General features: G+C 37.9%; 1 protein-coding gene across 2 annotated transcripts in view; it reads left to right on the top strand.

Annotated features, from left to right (window-relative positions):
- LOC111146071 (transforming growth factor beta receptor 1) overlaps positions 1 to 13,630 on the top strand; it is a 52,086-nt gene extending 38,456 nt beyond the window's left edge. For both annotated transcript variants that reach the window (XM_022501448.1, XM_022501449.1), the window contains exons 5-9: positions 2,430 to 2,597; positions 4,283 to 4,439; positions 6,567 to 6,691; positions 7,738 to 7,868; positions 13,230 to 13,630. In XM_022501448.1, the coding sequence (XP_022357156.1) occupies positions 2,430 to 2,597; positions 4,283 to 4,439; positions 6,567 to 6,691; positions 7,738 to 7,868; positions 13,230 to 13,355 (707 nt within the window). In that variant the 3' untranslated portion in view covers positions 13,356 to 13,630. The remainder of the gene's footprint in view (positions 1 to 2,429; positions 2,598 to 4,282; positions 4,440 to 6,566; positions 6,692 to 7,737; positions 7,869 to 13,229) is intronic.
- Positions 13,631 to 17,486: the final 3,856 nt, after the last annotated feature.

The following is a 17,486-nucleotide window of genomic DNA, read 5'->3' on the forward strand; positions in this document are numbered from 1 at the left end:
TTAGAGAGAGAGAGAGAGCATGAGCAGGGTGGAAGAGCAGATGGGGAGGGCAGGGAGGGAGAAAGGGGAAGGAATCTTAAGCAGACTCCCCGCTGAACGCCACCTGGGGCTTGATCTCACAATCCTGAGATCCTGAGCTGAGCAGAAAAGAAGGGGTTGGATGCTTAACTGACTGAGCCTCCCAGGGGCCTCTTGATTATCTCTTTTTTGTGACTTGGGGCAGTGATGAATGTGATGGATGTAGGCAGTGATGTATCAGTGGCTACTTCTAATTCAGTATTACTTAATGTAAAAATAAAAGCAGTGGTCATAGTTCGATTAAGTCCTTTGTTTTCATTTTCTTCTGCCTTTGGCACCATTTAGTTTCCCTTCTCACTCTTAAAACAACCTTACAGACAATGTTCTGTGACTGTAGATTTTCTGTGTTCATTTCTTACTTCTTAATAGTTATGTTTGTTTTCTAAAAACTCTTTTTATTGATTTGTGTGAAGGCTCTAGGTCTGCAAACAGTAATTGCTCCCTTTAAGGACTTAGCCACATGCATAGTTTCAAACTCTACTGTGGTGGTTGCTTTTAAATCTGCCTTTTGGGGCTCAAACCTCACCCAAGCCCAACATGTTTTAGACACGTTCCAAGTTGCAAGCAGCCTGGCAGAAAATGCCCTTGCTGCTGTGCCCTGAAATTTTTTTTCCCCATTTGCTCAGGCAGCAGCCAAGCTGGTGCTGTCATCTGGTGGTCACCATGGGAACTGGCTCACCCTCTTGCTTCTTCACTACCCTCTTCTTTCTTCGTCAGGGGTTAATGGACTTTGTCCGTCCTACAAACATTGTAGGATGGGCTACATCCACCCCAGTTCTCTTCTCCTTTATCTTTATCCTCCTGATTTAGTTAATTCCCCCTCAGGCAACCCTTTATATTACACAGCCTTTTACATGTCCTTCTTCTGCCTCTCTTGTTAATTACCTCAGAAAATCTCTCTTTCTTCCATCTGCCTGTGTTCCTCTTTGTCATCCTTTCAGAATTCAGTCATGATTAATAAGCATGCAGATACAAATGGTGATGCATTTGTATCAGGGAAAAGAAAAGCTATACATTTGAGTAGAATCAGTTTATAAAGTTTAGGAAGAATAAACTTTGTTTATATATAAAATTTGTAAAGAACTAGTGTCCTGAGTATCTAAATTCTCTCGAAAGTACCCAGAAATCCCCTCCCAAATCTTCTGAAAATACCCTTCTTCATCTCATCTAATCAGTTACTTTCCTTGAAGTAACAGCCTTAAAATATAGAATCTATTTTATGTCAGTTGGGGTGGGTTTTTTTTGTTGTTGTTTTTTGCAACCATTAGGGAAAGGGGATAACCCATTTTAAGTTCTTATGAGCCATGCATTCTACTAAATGCTTAATTAAGGTTGTCCTGTTTTTTAAATCTTCTTAACAGTTTTGCAAAAGTAAGGTGTTCTTGCTGTGTAAAAGAAGGAACAGAGCCTCACTTATCTGAGGTCACATAGTCAATAATAACTAGGCCCTGGATTTCACCCCAGGGCAGGATGACCCTCAAGTGTGTATCTTTTACTGAATTGTGCTGCTTCCTGGTATGTGGTTTTCTTGCTATTCCTATGCTAGATAAGCTTTTGTGGACCAGCCTAACCTAGAAGCCTAGCCAGAATCTTTACCACGATTTCCATGGGAAAACACATTTCAAATCCATGTATTAGTTTATAGACAAATATTTGGAATACATATTCCTGGTTGTTGAGGTTCAAAATCACCTTATGTAAAACTGGATTCAGTCCCAGCTTTTTTTCCTCCTGACCTGTCCCAGCTTTCCCATTTGTCAATGATACCACTATTTTTATATTTTTTCTGAGCTGGAAACCTTGGAATCATAATCCTCTTATCTGAATTCTTTGTGAACTGAATGTACAGTCTGTGATTAAAGCTTGCATTTCTTCATTTAAGCTCACTTTCAGTTTTGTCCTATACTATTCCATTCCTACCTACTGTAGCCACAGTGGGCTCCAGATACTTTTAATCTTCCTCATGCTCCCTTTTCCTTTCCTCCTTCTAGAAAGAACCACTGAGCACCCAACCTGAACCAAACATTTTTCTAGCCACTCAGGAGTCCCAGCTCTGCTATCTTCTGTGTAGATTCAAAATCACCATCTTTGAACTATGATTCCTTATCTCTTAAGTGGGATTAGTTCTCCTTGCCTTATCTCAAGAATAGGGGGCTTACTCAGAGGATCTAAAAGCTATGTATGTAATAGTGTGAGACAAAGTGAAAATATGAAGGAAATAACATACAGACTTAAGTATGGTCATCATGTTGCAGTCATGGAATTCAGGACTGAGTAAAAGAGTGGTAAATTTTGAATGGATAAATGGATGTTCTGCAACCCATTTGAAACATTGTTATTCTCCTCTACAGACAATGGTACATGGACTCAGCTCTGGTTGGTGTCAGATTATCATGAGCATGGATCCCTTTTTGATTATTTGAACAGATATACAGTTACTGTGGAAGGAATGATAAAACTTGCTTTGTCCACAGCAAGCGGACTTGCCCATCTCCACATGGAGATTGTTGGTACCCAAGGTAACTCAAAATACTTATGTTATTTAAGCTTGAAATTCCCATGAATCTAATGCCCGTTAGAAAATTTTTGTAAGAAGTCAGCCTAAATGAAGATGTTTAAAATGAATTTTAAATTTAAAATGATTTAAAATTTTGATGAAATTATTTTATCTTTCTGTTGAAAATTTCAGGTGAAGTTAGAAATAGGGGAATTTGTTTAGAGAGTCTCTCATTGTAGCAACACTGATACGTGAGTTCTTAAAAGTAGCATCTGGTCCTGTGATTTTTGAGGATCTTGATTTGAGAATTCAAGTCTGACAGAATGTGTGTTTTTATGTGTAGTATCAAATGTAATATGAAACATGCTTTTTAAAAATCAGCATGCCACCACCTAATGTTATCTGGCCATCTAATAATTATATTTGACCCTGAGATAAGGAGACTGCATGAGATCATTTTGTAGTTGAAAAATTATATACTAAATTTTAGTTATGAAATTGTTATGGTATGATTTTTGTGCCATGTAGGGTATCAAATGCCAATATATCTCTCTTCTCTAGTGATTATCCCCTTGCCACCTGGTGGCTCCCTCACTCCCCACATTACTACACACATGCTTTCACATCTTAGCCTCCCTCATCTTTGTAATCATTACTGTTGATAATAACAGGTCTGTTGCGTTATGATTCACATGTCATATAAGTCACCCATTTTAAGTGCATAATTCAGTGGCTTTTAGTATATTCACAGAGTTGTGCATCACCACAGTCCGTTTTAGAACGTTTCAGCTCTTCAAGAAGAAACACTTTGCCCATAGCAGTCACTCCCCATTTCCTCCCAAACTCCTTAATCTTGAGCAACCACTAATCTATTTTCTGCCTCTTTAGATTTGCTTATTCTGAATAGTTCCTATAAATGGGATCATATCATATGTAGTCTTCTGTGACTGGCATCTTTCTCTTGGCATGTTTTTGGGATTCATCCATGTTATAGCATGTATCAGTAGTTCATTCCTTTTTATGGCTGAGTAGTATTTCATTGTTTGGGTATACCGCATTTGTCCATTGGTTGAAGGACACTTGGGTTGTTTCCACTTTTGGCTTTTGTGAATAATGCTGCTATGAACATTGGTGTATACTTTTTTGGTGGGTATATGTTTTTAGTTCTCTTACACAGTGGAATTGCTGGATTATACAGTCACTAATGGTTTTGAAGCACTATTAGAGTATGACTCTTTTGTCTAAAGTGGCTACAGCATTTTACATTCCTGCCAGCAGTATAGGAGGACTCCAGGATTTCCATTGTTAGTATTAAAGATTGTAAATTTTATATTGAGTATATTACAGTTGGTGGGTAAAGGAAGTGGTGTAGGTGCTTGGTCCTTGGACTGAAATACCAGTCTGTGACAAGAGTTCCATAAATAATTCATAAGATATCAACAAACATCTTTAACTCCCAGTCTTTGAGTTGTTAGACTTAGGTTTTTTGAGCACCATCTTTTGGAGCATGTTATTTTTTTCTCTTTTCTTTGAAGAAATGTAATTTCAGCAACTTTTGGTATAACGATTTACTTGAGGTTGTTTAGTCATGTCAGGCATTGTGGGCAATGTGGGCTGAAATGCTGGAGTAGAGGCTTTGAGCCTAAATGGTAGAACTGTGATTGGTATCACCTTTTAAGCAATCACATTTACTTTTTGTTTCTTTAGGGAAACCAGCCATTGCTCATAGAGATTTGAAATCCAAAAATATCTTGGTAAAGAAGAATGGAACTTGCTGTATTGCAGACTTAGGACTGGCAGTGAGACACGATTCAGCCACAGATACAATAGATATTGCTCCAAATCACAGAGTGGGAACAAAAAGGTATGCTTGTGAAGAGTGTTTAATATCTTCTGAAATCAACTTTTTCATTTCCTTCTCGTTTGTATGTACATATCTTCTGAAACTCAAACCTCTACTTTATTAGATTGCCCACAGGTAGAAGATCTCATGGTCTTGCCTGCTCTGAAGCCAAGGTTACCTGACTTTTAAAGATGCCTGTTGATGAAGGTGGCCCTTCCAGAAAATATTATCATTCATTATATTAGTTATAATAGTAATGGTAGCTGATGTTTATAGGGTTCCCAATATGTGCCAATCATTTTAATATGTCATATATAATTTATATATATAATCTCAGTTAATGATCTCTTCAAATGCTATATGATAGCTAGCCCAACCATTTTCTGATTTTTAGTTCCTGGAGATACACCTTTCTTTCTTCCTTAGAATTTCTGCATGTACTGTATCTTAGAGTAGACTTTGCCCTGCTGTTTCCCTGATTTGACTCACCCTTTCTCAGAGGAAACCTTTTCTAGACTGAGGTGCCCTTACCAAGGGCTCTCATAGCAGGCTGAACCTGGACCATTAAGGCACTTAGCGTATTCTAACTCTCCATTTACTGTCTGTGTATTCTGCTGGATTGCAAGCTGCTTGAGAGTAGACTTGTATTACCAGAGTCCATTATAGTGCCTAATACATAGTAGATCCTCGGTAAACATTTGTTGAATCCGTGAGTTTTCTAAGGAACATGACTAGGTAGATGTCATTGCCCTCATTTCACAGATGAGAAAACAGCCCCGTGGAAATTAAGTAATGGGGTCAGCCTCATACAGATGGTAACCTAAGGAGCTGAGATTTGAACCTAGGTTTTTCTGACCCAAAAGGCCTTACTCTGTGTATTGTCACAGCATGTTGCCACAGCGTATCTTCACGCTACTGCCTTGGCCTTAGGTAGAGCCAAGCTTCATTCTATCTCAGTTGTATTTATGATTTCTGGATTCAACAAGGACTCTCAGAACTCTTGACTTAGGGGTCCAGGACAGTGGTTGCTGCAGGTCTTCAGGAATCCTGATCTGTAACCTTAGTAGCATTTTTAAAACTTAAGAACCCTACAATGTGGCATCAGTAGGAGGACTGGCATTCATTTTTTATCTATTATTTTGTTCCCTGGATTATGTCCTCATTCTGCCTTCCATCCTGTTTTAGTGAGAAGACTTCTAGATTAAATTATGTGGTCCCTGCATAGTACTTGACAATGTAGGTGGTGTATGTTAAGACATTGATAATAGTCATGATTGTTACATATGTGTCTTTCTTTTGTTTTGTTTTGTTTTGTTTTGTTGAAGATTTTATTTACTTATTTGACGGAGAAAGAGAGACAGCGAGAGAGGGAACACAAGCAGGGGAAGAGGGAACACAAGCAGGGGGAGAGGGAGAAGCAGGCTTCCCACTGAGCGGGGAGCCTGATGCGGGGCTCGATCCCAGGACCCTCAGATCATGACCTGAGCCAAAGGCAGACGCTTAACCCACTGAGCAGCCCAGGCGCCCCACATATGTGTCTTCCATTGGAAACTAAGATCATAAGATAGCTAGATAGCATCAAATTGCTATTTCAGCTTTTCATGACATTTAGTTTATATCATTAATTTTCAAATCAGTTTGGATATTAAATATTTTTCTTGAGTTTAATATGATCTTGGCTATATAATATTTGTGAATGTTGATCAAAGTGTTAACACTGGGTGGTTATAATGGAATGATTTTTCACTTTGTACTTTATGAACTTTGGGAAAATTTCCATAAGAGTTATGAGTCATTTTAAAAAGTAGCAGAACCGGGGCGCCTTGGTGGCTCAGTGGGTTAAAGCCTCTGCCTTCAGCTCAAGTCGTGATCCCAGAGTCCTGGGATCGCATCGGGCTCTCTGCTCAGCAGGGAGTCTGCTTTCTCCTCTCTCTCCCTCTGCCTGCCTCTCTGCCTGCTTGTAATCTCTGTCTGTGAAATAAATTAAAAAAAAAAAAAAAAGTAGCAGAACCATGCTGAAAGGGGAGAAAAGTCTTAAAGTTAATACTGATTTTTTAAAAAATTTCTCAGGAGAAAAAAAATATATGAAACCGTTCAAGAGTAATGTGACCACCATTCTATAGAGTAAATTGCTGACTTCTTTTTTAGGTACATGGCCCCTGAAGTTCTAGATGATTCCATAAATATGAAACACTTTGAATCCTTCAAACGTGCTGACATCTATGCAATGGGCTTAGTATTCTGGGAAATAGCTCGACGATGTTCCATTGGTGGTAAATTTCTCCCCTTCCCCCAACAGTTTGTCATGAACAGAGGCTGTTCCAGGAGAGCCTTTTTTTTTTTCCCTTTACTGAATAAAATCATACACATCAACAGTCTAAAATTATGTTCACCAGGTGATCACTGAGAGTGCCAAAGAAAATAAAGGAGATAAACCTGCAGTAAGAGGAAATGCAATGACACACTTCTAGTATATTCTTTTACTCTTTCCATTTGAATCTTGGGAAGCATCAGAAACCAAGCCCTTGTTATCTTGTTATAAGCCCTTGTTATATATATCTAAATATAGTTATTTAGAATGGAGAGGCCACCCAGGAGGCTGTTTCTAGCATGTACCTGGGTCAAATTCATTCCCTCTCCCCTCCCCTCCCCCGCCAAGAATGTGGTTATTTTGTCTAACTTCTTAGCTGAAAGTTACATATACAGAATATAGTTATATTGCCATTTCACTACTTTTTAAACTAAGTTTATTTTAAGTAAATTTTAGATTGAGCACTTTGGATATTTGCTTGAGCAATAGTTTCTCATCCTTGCGGGGTCCAGGCTTGGTTGAGATTAGGGACTCAGGTTTATGTGGCAGTAAGAGGGAGAGTGTGTCTCTGTTTTGTAGCAAAGAGGACAGATCCAAGTAGAGGTAAAGGACTTACACCTCAGATTTGCTTGTAGGATTTACATCTCCATGGTAAAGTGTCTATGCTTATACCAAGGCTGAGCACTCACAGAATAAAAACTCTCATTTCTTGCACATGAGGGTTCTTTGGGAAAAGATAATCAGGTCATTACAGCTCGTGGTTAACCATCATTAAAAGAGTCTTTGCTGATCCCACAGTGATACTTAGTTTCAGGGTATGGGCCCAGTACCAACTCAGATGGGCTGTTGATGGCAGATGTCGATGAGACAGAGCAAGCTATAAGTCCTGTTCCACTTCACTAATTAATTAATGAAACCCTGAAATAGAACTCTTGGGTGTTCCTAGACAAAGAATAGTCTAGCATTATCTGAGTAAATTTTTCAAAAAAATTTTTTTAACCAATATAGGAATTCATGAAGATTACCAGCTGCCTTATTATGATCTCGTACCTTCTGATCCATCAGTTGAAGAAATGAGAAAAGTTGTTTGTGAACAGAAGTTAAGGCCAAATATTCCAAACAGATGGCAGAGTTGTGAAGTGAGTATTTTACTACACAATTTTCTAAACTGCTTCTGCTTGGTGTGTGGAAATTTGGTACTTTTCTTTAAGGAAAATAGACACAAGAATTTTCTTTTCTTTTCTTTTTTTGTCCCCATGGCAGTTAAACCAGTGGGTGAAAAACAGAATAATTTGGTTTTCAGGTTCAGTCTCAAGGACATCAAAAGGGCTGTGTAGCATTTGTAGTGGCCATCAGTGTATCAGAATAGTGTTTAAGTCTACCAGTGAAACAAAGCACTTGCATTTTCATTTTATGTATCTTTTACATGGAATGTGCAATCCAGTTACATTAAATGCACTTACCAGTATGGATGGATATAAGTTTGCCTTTTTTTTTTTTTTTTAAATAAGTGCACTCTCTAGTTCCCATCACCTATTTAACCCATTCCCCAATGTATCTCCCCTTTGGTTATCATCAGTTTGTTCTCAGTAGTTAAGAGTTTGTTTCTTGGTTTGTGTCTTTCTTTCTCTCTCTCACTTTTTTCTTTGCTCATTTGTTTTGTTTCTTAAATTCCACATGTGAGTGAGATCATATGGTATTTGTCTTTCTCTGACTGACTTCACTTAGCATTTTACCCTCTAGCTTCATGCAGGTTGTTGCCAATGGTAAGGTTTCATTCTTTTTTAATATTCCATTGCATATATACCACATCTTCTTTATCCATTCATCTATCTATGGACATAGCTGCTTCCATAGTTTGGCGATTGTAAAATAATGCTGCAACAAACATAGGGTACACGTAACCCTCAATGTTTTTTGTATTTGGTGGGGGGGGGGGTAAATACCCAGTAGTGTGATTCCTGGATCATAGGGTATTTCTCTTCTTAATTTTTTTTTTTTTAAAGATTTTTATTTATTTATTTGACAGAGAGAAATCACAAGTAGGCAGAGAGGCAGGCAGAGAGAGAGGAGGAAGCAGGCTCCCCGCTGAGCAGAAAGCCCGATGTGGGGCTTGAACCCAGGACCTGGGATCATGACCTGAGCTGAAGGCAGCGGCTTAACCCACTGAGCCACCCAGGCGCCCCTCTTCTTAATTTTTTGAGGAGCCTCCATACTGTCTTCCACAATGGATGCACCAGTTTGCATTCCCACCAACAATACAAGAGGGTTCCTTTTTCTTCACATCCTCGACAACACTTGTTGTTTCTGTGTTTTCGATTTTAGCCATTCTGACAGGCGTGAGGTGATACCTCATTGTGGCTTGGATTTGCATTTCCCTGATGATGCATGATGTTGAGCATCTTTTTACGTGTCTGTTGGCCATCTAGATGTTTTCTTTGAAGAAATGTCTGTTCGTGTCTTCTGCCCATTTTTTAATTGGATTTTTTGTTTTTTTTGGGGTATTGAGTTGTATCAGTTCTTTACATATTTTGGATACTAACCCTCTCTTGATATGTCATTTAAAAGTATCATCTCTGAGTGCCTGGATGGTGCAGTTCGGTTAAGCATCTGACTCTTGGTTTTGGCTCAGGTCATGATCTCAGGGTGGTGAGATCGAGCCCCCCATCAAGTTTTGCCCTCAGTGCGGAGTCTGCCTGAGACTCTTTCTCCTTCTCCCTCTGCCCCTTCCCCCACTCTTCTCTCTCTCTTTCTCTCTCTCTCTAAAATAAATAAATTAATTTTAAAAAATCTTCTCCTATTCAGTAGGTTGCTTTTAGTTTTGTGGATTTTTTCCTTTGCTGTGCAGAAGCTTGTTATTTTAATGTAGTCCCAGTAGTTTACTTTTGCTTTTATTTTCCTTGCCTCGGGAGACATACCTAGAAAAATATTGCTGCAGCCGATGTTAGAGAAATTACTGCCTTTGTTCTCTTCTGGGATTTTTATGCTTTCAGGTGTCACATTTAGGTCTTTAATCCATTTTGAGTTTATTTTTGTGTGTGGTTTAACAAAGTGGTCCGGTTTTGCTCTTTTCCATGTGACTGACCAGTTTTCTCAACACCGTTTGTTGAAGAGACTTTTTCCCATTGTATATTCATTTTTCCTTTGTTAAAGATACGACCGTATAATCTTGGGTTCATTTCTGGGTTTTCTGTTCTATACCATTTATCTCTGTGTCTATTTTTATGCCGGTATCAACTTGTTTTAATTACTACAGCTTTGTAATAGAACAGTCTGGATTTGTGATACCTCCAGTTTTGTTGTTTTGTTTTTCCAAGATTGGTTTGGCTCTTTTTGTATTTCCATACAAATTTTAGGATTGTTTTAGTTCTATGAAAAATTCTGCTAGTGTTTTGGTAGGGATTGCTTTGTATGTGTAGATTGCTTTGAGCAGTACAGACATTTTTAACAATATTTGTTCTTCTAACCCATGAGCATAGAATGTCTTTGCATTTCTTTGCATCATCTTGAACTTCTTTCAGCAGTGTTTTATAGTATAGGTCTTTTACCTCTGTGGTTAAGTTTATTCCTAGATATTTTGTTGTTTTGGGTACAATTGTGAATTGGGATTGTTTTCCTAATTTCACTCTTGCTGTTTCGTTATTAGTGTATAGGAATGCAACAAGATTTCTGTACATTGATTTGTATCTTGTGACTTTACTGAATTATTTATCAGTTCCAGTAGTTTTTTTGGTGGAGTCTTTAGGGTTTCCTATGTATAGTATCATGTCTTCTGCAAATAGAAGTCACCTGCATTTTAAATGGATACGTCCTTTTATCAGGGCAGCCCAGAACAGTAGGATGGATGCTGGATGGAAATTAGGAAAACTGTATTCTAGACTAGCCTGGCCACCGTTTCAGAGTCTGACTTTGGGCAAATCATTTCAGTTTTCCAGACCCTATAGGTGCCTTTTAAAAGGAGGAAGTTGGGTAAGGTGATTGAGAGGATGGTTCCAATGATTTGACATCTTACTCACCTGATTTCCTGTGTGACCATTCACCTGGAATGTGGGGAAAATGCTTTCCAGCAGTGCCTGAGATTCTCAACCCCAGCTCTTAACAAAAATTTTAGGAATGCTTTTGTACTTGTAAATTGAAGGAATTCATTAGACAAATTTTATTTAATCTTTATGCAATTGCTAGCCATCACTATTATAATACTAGCAAGGCAGAGCGTTATCCTTCAGATGTGAAGTTTTATAGCTTAAGAGGAATAAAAAGCTGGTGACTTAAGTAGTTGATTTTACATCTTAAATTAATGTAGGACTCAATAGTCAAGACATTGAGAGAGTTTCAATGAAATCAAGTATCCAGGCCCAGATAAAAATACTTCTTAGTGTGGTCAGAGAATTTGCATGTTTAACAAATGAAATTGGGCTAGATTTTGTCTTTTACAAATTTGGTCTTGATATTATGGAGTTCAAACCCAAAGTATTCATGCATTCATTAAATAAGTAGAGCACATTATTAAACAGATTTCTTTTTAAGCATGAGGAAAAGTTAACAGAAAACATGAAGAGCACAAATGCAATTTGCAGTTACTGTCACAGCGTACTGAATTAATGCTATTGCTGTCATTTTTGTTTTTTCTCTATTTGGTTAGTTTTCTATTTCACTTTACAGTAAGTCTGTCTTTCACTTTTCTGTGGTTTATAAATCACCTCTCAATAGTTGAAATACATTAAGAACATGAAACCTATAGAATAACTGAGGAAGTATCTCCCAGAACCTTCTGATCCTTTCCAGTCAGGAACTATAGCTCCCTAGGCCTGCTGTGCACTTTTCATCTTGGAATATCCTTCACCTTTTGTCCTGGGATTCCCTTTGTTTCTGTTACAGTGAATCTTCCTTCCTGGACCCCAGTGACTTCCTGTCTCTTGGTGTATTCAACTTCCCCCATCTTTTAAGTCCCTGCTCAGATGTTACCTTGTTAGTAGACATTATACCCATTTAAAATATCACCTTCTTTCCCTGGCATATTTTATCTCCTTCCCTAAATGATATTTCTCCTTAACACTTACCACTGACTGTCCGTGTATCTCACTTATTAATGAGATGCTTTGGCTCCCTAGAACGTGAGCTTTACGAGGGTAGGGATATTTTGTCTGTTCTTTTTTGTATCCACAGTACCCAAGATGGTATCTGATAAATGGTAGGCTCCCCATAAATGTATAATTATGTGGAATAAGTATATGTATGTGATGGGCTTTTTGTTGTTTTTATATGGAAACCAATAGGAAGTGTCCCTAGAAGTACAAAGAAGTATTTCTTTGATTTGTTCCTTTGTTTTCCTCCATTCTCTTTCTTGCACTCTAGTTTTGAATGTTAGCCCCTTGAAGAGGCCTTCTAATTTTCTTATCTTTTCCCTCTTATCCATCAGGTTTTTTCCTAAAATTTCTGAGAGGTTTATCAACTTTTATCTTTTTTTTTTTAATCAGGTTTATTTTCCAATTCTTCTGTCACATTTGTCCAAAGTCAAACAAGAAGCAAAAAACTGTCAGTGATGACTCTATTTTCTTTATCTCTTTGAGGATATTAATAATAATTTGTTGATATTTTCTTCTCTGTACAACTGTTTTGTCCAAGTTACTTTGGTCTCTTTGTATCAGCTTCTGTATTCATACTGCTTTCTCCAATGTCCGATCAAACTCCTGTTCTCCTCATGTGTAAGGACAAGACGCTGGAAGCTGATGGAAACTTTGTGCATGGGAATGGACCTTATGCACTGTGACCTTTAGGGTGACCTAACTGGGTTACTTCTGTCAGTGATTGGGAGTCACTGATGTGTTGGTTTCTTCAGGTCTTTCCTCTTGGGCTCACATTTCCCAAATAAGACACTTTCAGTCTCTTGCCTGGAGAAGTATCTACAAGTTGCTGCCCGTGTTTTGGGGAGAGAACCTATGGTCTTGTCATTTAGCGAGCTGTCAGTATGGAACTTTGCCCCCATGTTCCCCAAGTCAGAAATCTGTTTTACCTCTCCGATACAACCTCTGATCTTTTGCTGGGGTCAGAGTGGGGCAGTCATCCAACTGTGTGAAGCTTGGGGAGGGGCAAGTACCTGGGGTTCCAGCTCTTTTAGCTGATTGATCCTCCTGTTTTTAGCTTGAATTTCACATCAGAGGAACTCAATGCAGTTAATTCCTTGATTCTAGGGAAGTTTCTGTGAGTCAGGTTCCTTTTTTGCCTTGACAGTTCTGGGTTAGGATTCAGCTTTTTCAGGTCTGCTAAGTGGGTTGGCCCTCATTCATCTGCTTTCCAGCTACTGACACCAGTACCCCTCTGATGGAAATTGGAAGTCATTTCTATTCATTTGCTATTACAAATAATGCGGAAATATAACAAAACAAAAAAATTGAACATATAATACTTGGAAATAAGATGTACAGAGTAAGGATCTTATTCAGATGAATGGAAAGCACTCGTTGGCACTCATTAATTATTTTTCTTCTATTTTTTTGCAGGCCTTGAGAGTAATGGCTAAAATTATGAGAGAATGTTGGTATGCCAATGGAGCAGCAAGGCTTACGGCTTTGCGTATTAAGAAAACACTGTCACAACTCAGTCAACAGGAAGGCATCAAAATGTAGTTCTGCAGCTTTGCCTGAACTCTACTTTTCCTTCGGATCTGCTCCTGGGTTTTAATTTGGGAGGTCAATTGTTCTACCTCACTGAGAGGGAATAGAAGGATATTGCTTCCTTTTGCAACAGTGTAATAAGGTCAACGGAAACTCCCCAGGATTTCTTTGGACCCAGGGTCCTTTCTGTGCACTATGAACACTTCTTTCCCAGGACAGTTACAAAATGTTGTGTAGTCTACCTTTATTTTTTATTAACACAAAACTTGGGTTTTTGTTTTTTGTTTATTGTTTTTTTTTTTTTTTAAAGATGATTGCTGGTCTTAACTTGAGGTTAACTCTGCTGTGCTGAAGATCATCTTTAAGGGTAAAGGAGGTGGATTGTTGAGTTATACGAAACATTTCTTATTTTTAAAGAAAGTGATTTATTCCTGGTTAGTACATTCTCAGAGGATTCTGAACCACTAAAGAGTTTCCTTGATTCAGACTTTGAATGTACTGTTCTATAATTTTCAGGATCTTAAAACTAACACTTATAAAACTCTTATCTTGAGTCTAAAAATGACCTCATATAGTAGTGAGGAACATAATTTATGCAATTGTATTTTGTATACTATTACTGTTCTTTCACATATTCAGAACATTACATGCCTTCAAAATGGGATTGTACTATACCAGTAAGTGCCGCTTCTGTGTCTTTCTAATGGAAATGAGTAGAATTGCTTACAGTCTGTGTGTCTTAAAAGCTGTAGTATTTTAATTCAAAAAGTTTATTTATCTGGGTAACCCAGACATTTTCTGTTTTGTCATTTGGTATTCCATTTTGAAAATGCCTTTCTCCTACCAAAATGTGCTTAAACCACTAAAGAAATGAAGTGGCATTAATTGGTAAATGTTATCATGGTCATTTTTGAATATTCTCACATCAAGTTTTTGCATCTAAATTGCGTTGTCTATAAGTATACCTTAAAAAAACCAAGTGGCACTGTAGATGCTTATAGTACTCTAATAATTTAAAACTTGTAGCATACAGACTGATTTTTCTAACAGGGAAAATTTGTCTAGCTGCTTGTGAAAAGTTGTGTGGCATTCTGTAAGCCATTTTTTCCTTTATCTGATCAAAGACAGTGTTATTTTTTTAAGAAATGAGTTACATTTAAAATTAGGGTATGGTTAATGTTAAATAACAGGCCTTTTTTCTAGGAAGGTAAAGGTAGTTAATCATTTGAGTAGATAACAGGTGTGCAAGAGAGTCACATTTGTTATGTAGGAGTCAGTGTTCAGTGGACTTTCTGTCTTTGTAACTAAGGTTAGAGTTAGCGTGGTTCTGAGGTCTCACTACACTTTGAGGAAGGCAGCTTCTAATTCAGTCTTTCCTTCTGTGTGCAGATACTGCAACTGCTTTTTTACATGGTTAGGTAATAAGTTTAGTGCACCCTTAACATTTGGGAGAGTGGTAGCTAAAGAACGTTCTGGGTATAGGTTCTCCATTTAACAGATGTTTTCAGTCAAATTCAGTGTTTAAAGCCAACTCGTCACGGTCTTCACAGTAAGTTGAAACTAGCTTATAATAACTGGTTTTTACTTCCAGTGCTTAAAGTCTTAGGGCTTTTACAGTTTTCAGAGTTCTCTTTATCACTGTGATCTTATTCTGATGGGAGAAAACTATCATAGCAATGAGGCAAGACATTCATAGTGCTATCAATTTCCAAATGAAAGGGTCAGAATTACCTTTATAGTATTTGGTCAATAAGAGATAGTGGCCATTTACACTGACTGAGCTGCATTCTGATTATGTCTTATCTCTTAAACATAGAATAAATTTGAAAGACTATTTGGTCTTAAAGCCAAAGTAATTTTAGAATGAATGACATATGCATAGGAATTTAGTGTCAGTTTCATGTGTTTAAAAACATCATGGGGAAAATGTGCTTAGAGGTTAATATTTTGACTCCAAATTTGAGTTTTTTTCTGTAATTACCATGATTTTGTCAAAGCAAATGAATGAGTTTGAGGGGTTTGTTTTATAATTATGTTTTATTTCCTATTTAATCTCTAGCTCTGTGATTAGGTACTTTTTTTTTTTCTTTCCCCATTTCTAAGCCAGATCTGCTTTATGAAATCCAGGGGACCAATGCTAAAACTATTTTTATATAATTTTGAGAACATACCAAAAGTCCTTGTCTGATCTAAAATTGAGATACATGATTTCTCACTCTCATATAAGGTAATCAACTTTTACTGAAGATATTCTTTATTAAATCAAAGATTCAGTTGTAATTATACTCTTCTTGCCTACGTGGATAAAATGTACTTTTGGTGAGTCAGGGAATTTTTTTAAAAGTTGGAGTTTAGTTCTAAATTCAGTTTACAAATTACTGCAGCAAATTCCTTTTATGGGTTAATGACAGTTTGATAAACCCTGATTAATTATTATTGAAAATGAAAGTCACTTAAAAATGAAATAGATCATGATTACTATGGCTGTAACTGCAGATACGTTTGACTAGAGTATTAATTTTGTCATTTAGATACACAAGCCTTTGTTTATACTGCCCATCTTCACATGCTCACCTTTCAAAATTAAACTTGGTTTAAAATATACCTTAAGACCAATTACCTGTCCACATCCATTTCGTCAGTGCCACTGAGGAATGGGGATGAGGGAGGTAAGACCCCATGGGGCACGGGTATCCCTGGTCCTTCCTTCCTAACTTCAGCTTACATTTCTCTCAACCTGCCTTCCTGCTGGCCCCTGACTCAGAGACAGATTGCCTTGCCACCACCCCAGCCATCTCCCCTCAGCAGCCTTTTGAATAGCTGTGGGACATGCTTCCATTTCCTTGAGTCACTGGATGTTGCTGGGAGGGTTCTCTAAGTTTGGAGATGGGGCGGATGATAGCCCTGCTGGCTGCTTTGTGACTTCGGCTATGGCCGAGCAGTGGAAGGCAGCAAGGTAGCAGTTACGGCGGCAGGAGTTCATTGTGCCCGAAGCAGGGGCACAGGGCGCCGTCAGAAGAGAGGAGCCTGTAGTTCTGCTGTAGTGAGAGAGCTCAAGAAGGGCCTCGAGTCCGCGCACAGTGACATGGTTAGTGACGTCAGCAATTGCACACTGCAGTTCTTATTACAAAGTGGCCACTTGGCCATTCTGCAGCTCACACGTGAGCTCCCTTCAGTTCCCCCTCTACATCTGAGAGCTGTCCCGTATAGAATATTTTCTAAAACAAGATGGCATAGTGCCAACTAAAATGCAGAACAAAATCAGTATCCTGTTGGACATGTCCTGTCAACATTTATTTTTATCCTTGCACTGAAAGAGTGATTGTAAGTCAGCTGTTTCTTTTTGTTTCTTGACTGTGGCAGTGTTCTGGCTCCAAATGATGGAGATTCCAAATAATGGTTCTGTTACAGCATGGCAGGAAATGGCAGTTCAGATATTTTTGAGATCCTAAAGAATGGGTCTGGACGTGTCATCTGTAGCTCCTTGTGTCTGCTTTGGAATGCTGGACTACCCACAGGCCCTCTCTCTAGGAGTGCTGAAATTCTAAGACCTTCTGAGGATTGTCCATACTCTTAAACTTGTCGGCACCATTATGCAATCTTATTTGTAACTGTAGACTTTCAAGAATGTGTTTAATAACATTCAGCCTGTTTCTTAAAGCTCAAAGAAAAGAACTTAATTGAATTTGTTTTTATATTTTGACAAGATTTGTGAATTGAATATCATGAACCGTGTTTTGATATCCCTTTTTCACATTGTGCCAATGGAATGGGGTGTTCGGTATTTCTTTATGTGTCAAGGAGATGCTTCAAAGTGTCAATTGCTTTAAACTTAAATTACCTCTCAAGAGACCAAGGTACATTTACCTCATTGTATATATAATGTTTAATATTTGTCAGAGCATTCTCCAGGTTTGCAGTTTTATTTCTATAAAGTATGAGTGTTATGTTGCTAAATTACTCAAATGGTACTGTATTGTTTATATTTGTACCCCAAATAACATCTTCTATAGGTTTTGTTCTCTGTATTTTATTGTATTTGTGCAAAATTCTTTTGGCTTTATCAGTGGGATTTCTGCCCTTTCAGATGTGTACAGAAAATATCCATATAAATTTTCATTTAAATTGAATGATTTTGAGAAA

The sequence above is a fragment of the Enhydra lutris genome, unplaced genomic scaffold (assembly GCF_002288905.1).
Source record: "Enhydra lutris kenyoni isolate GAN:26980312 unplaced genomic scaffold, ASM228890v2 scaffoldscaffold13, whole genome shotgun sequence".
NCBI classification, from domain to species: Eukaryota; Metazoa; Chordata; class Mammalia; order Carnivora; family Mustelidae; genus Enhydra; species Enhydra lutris.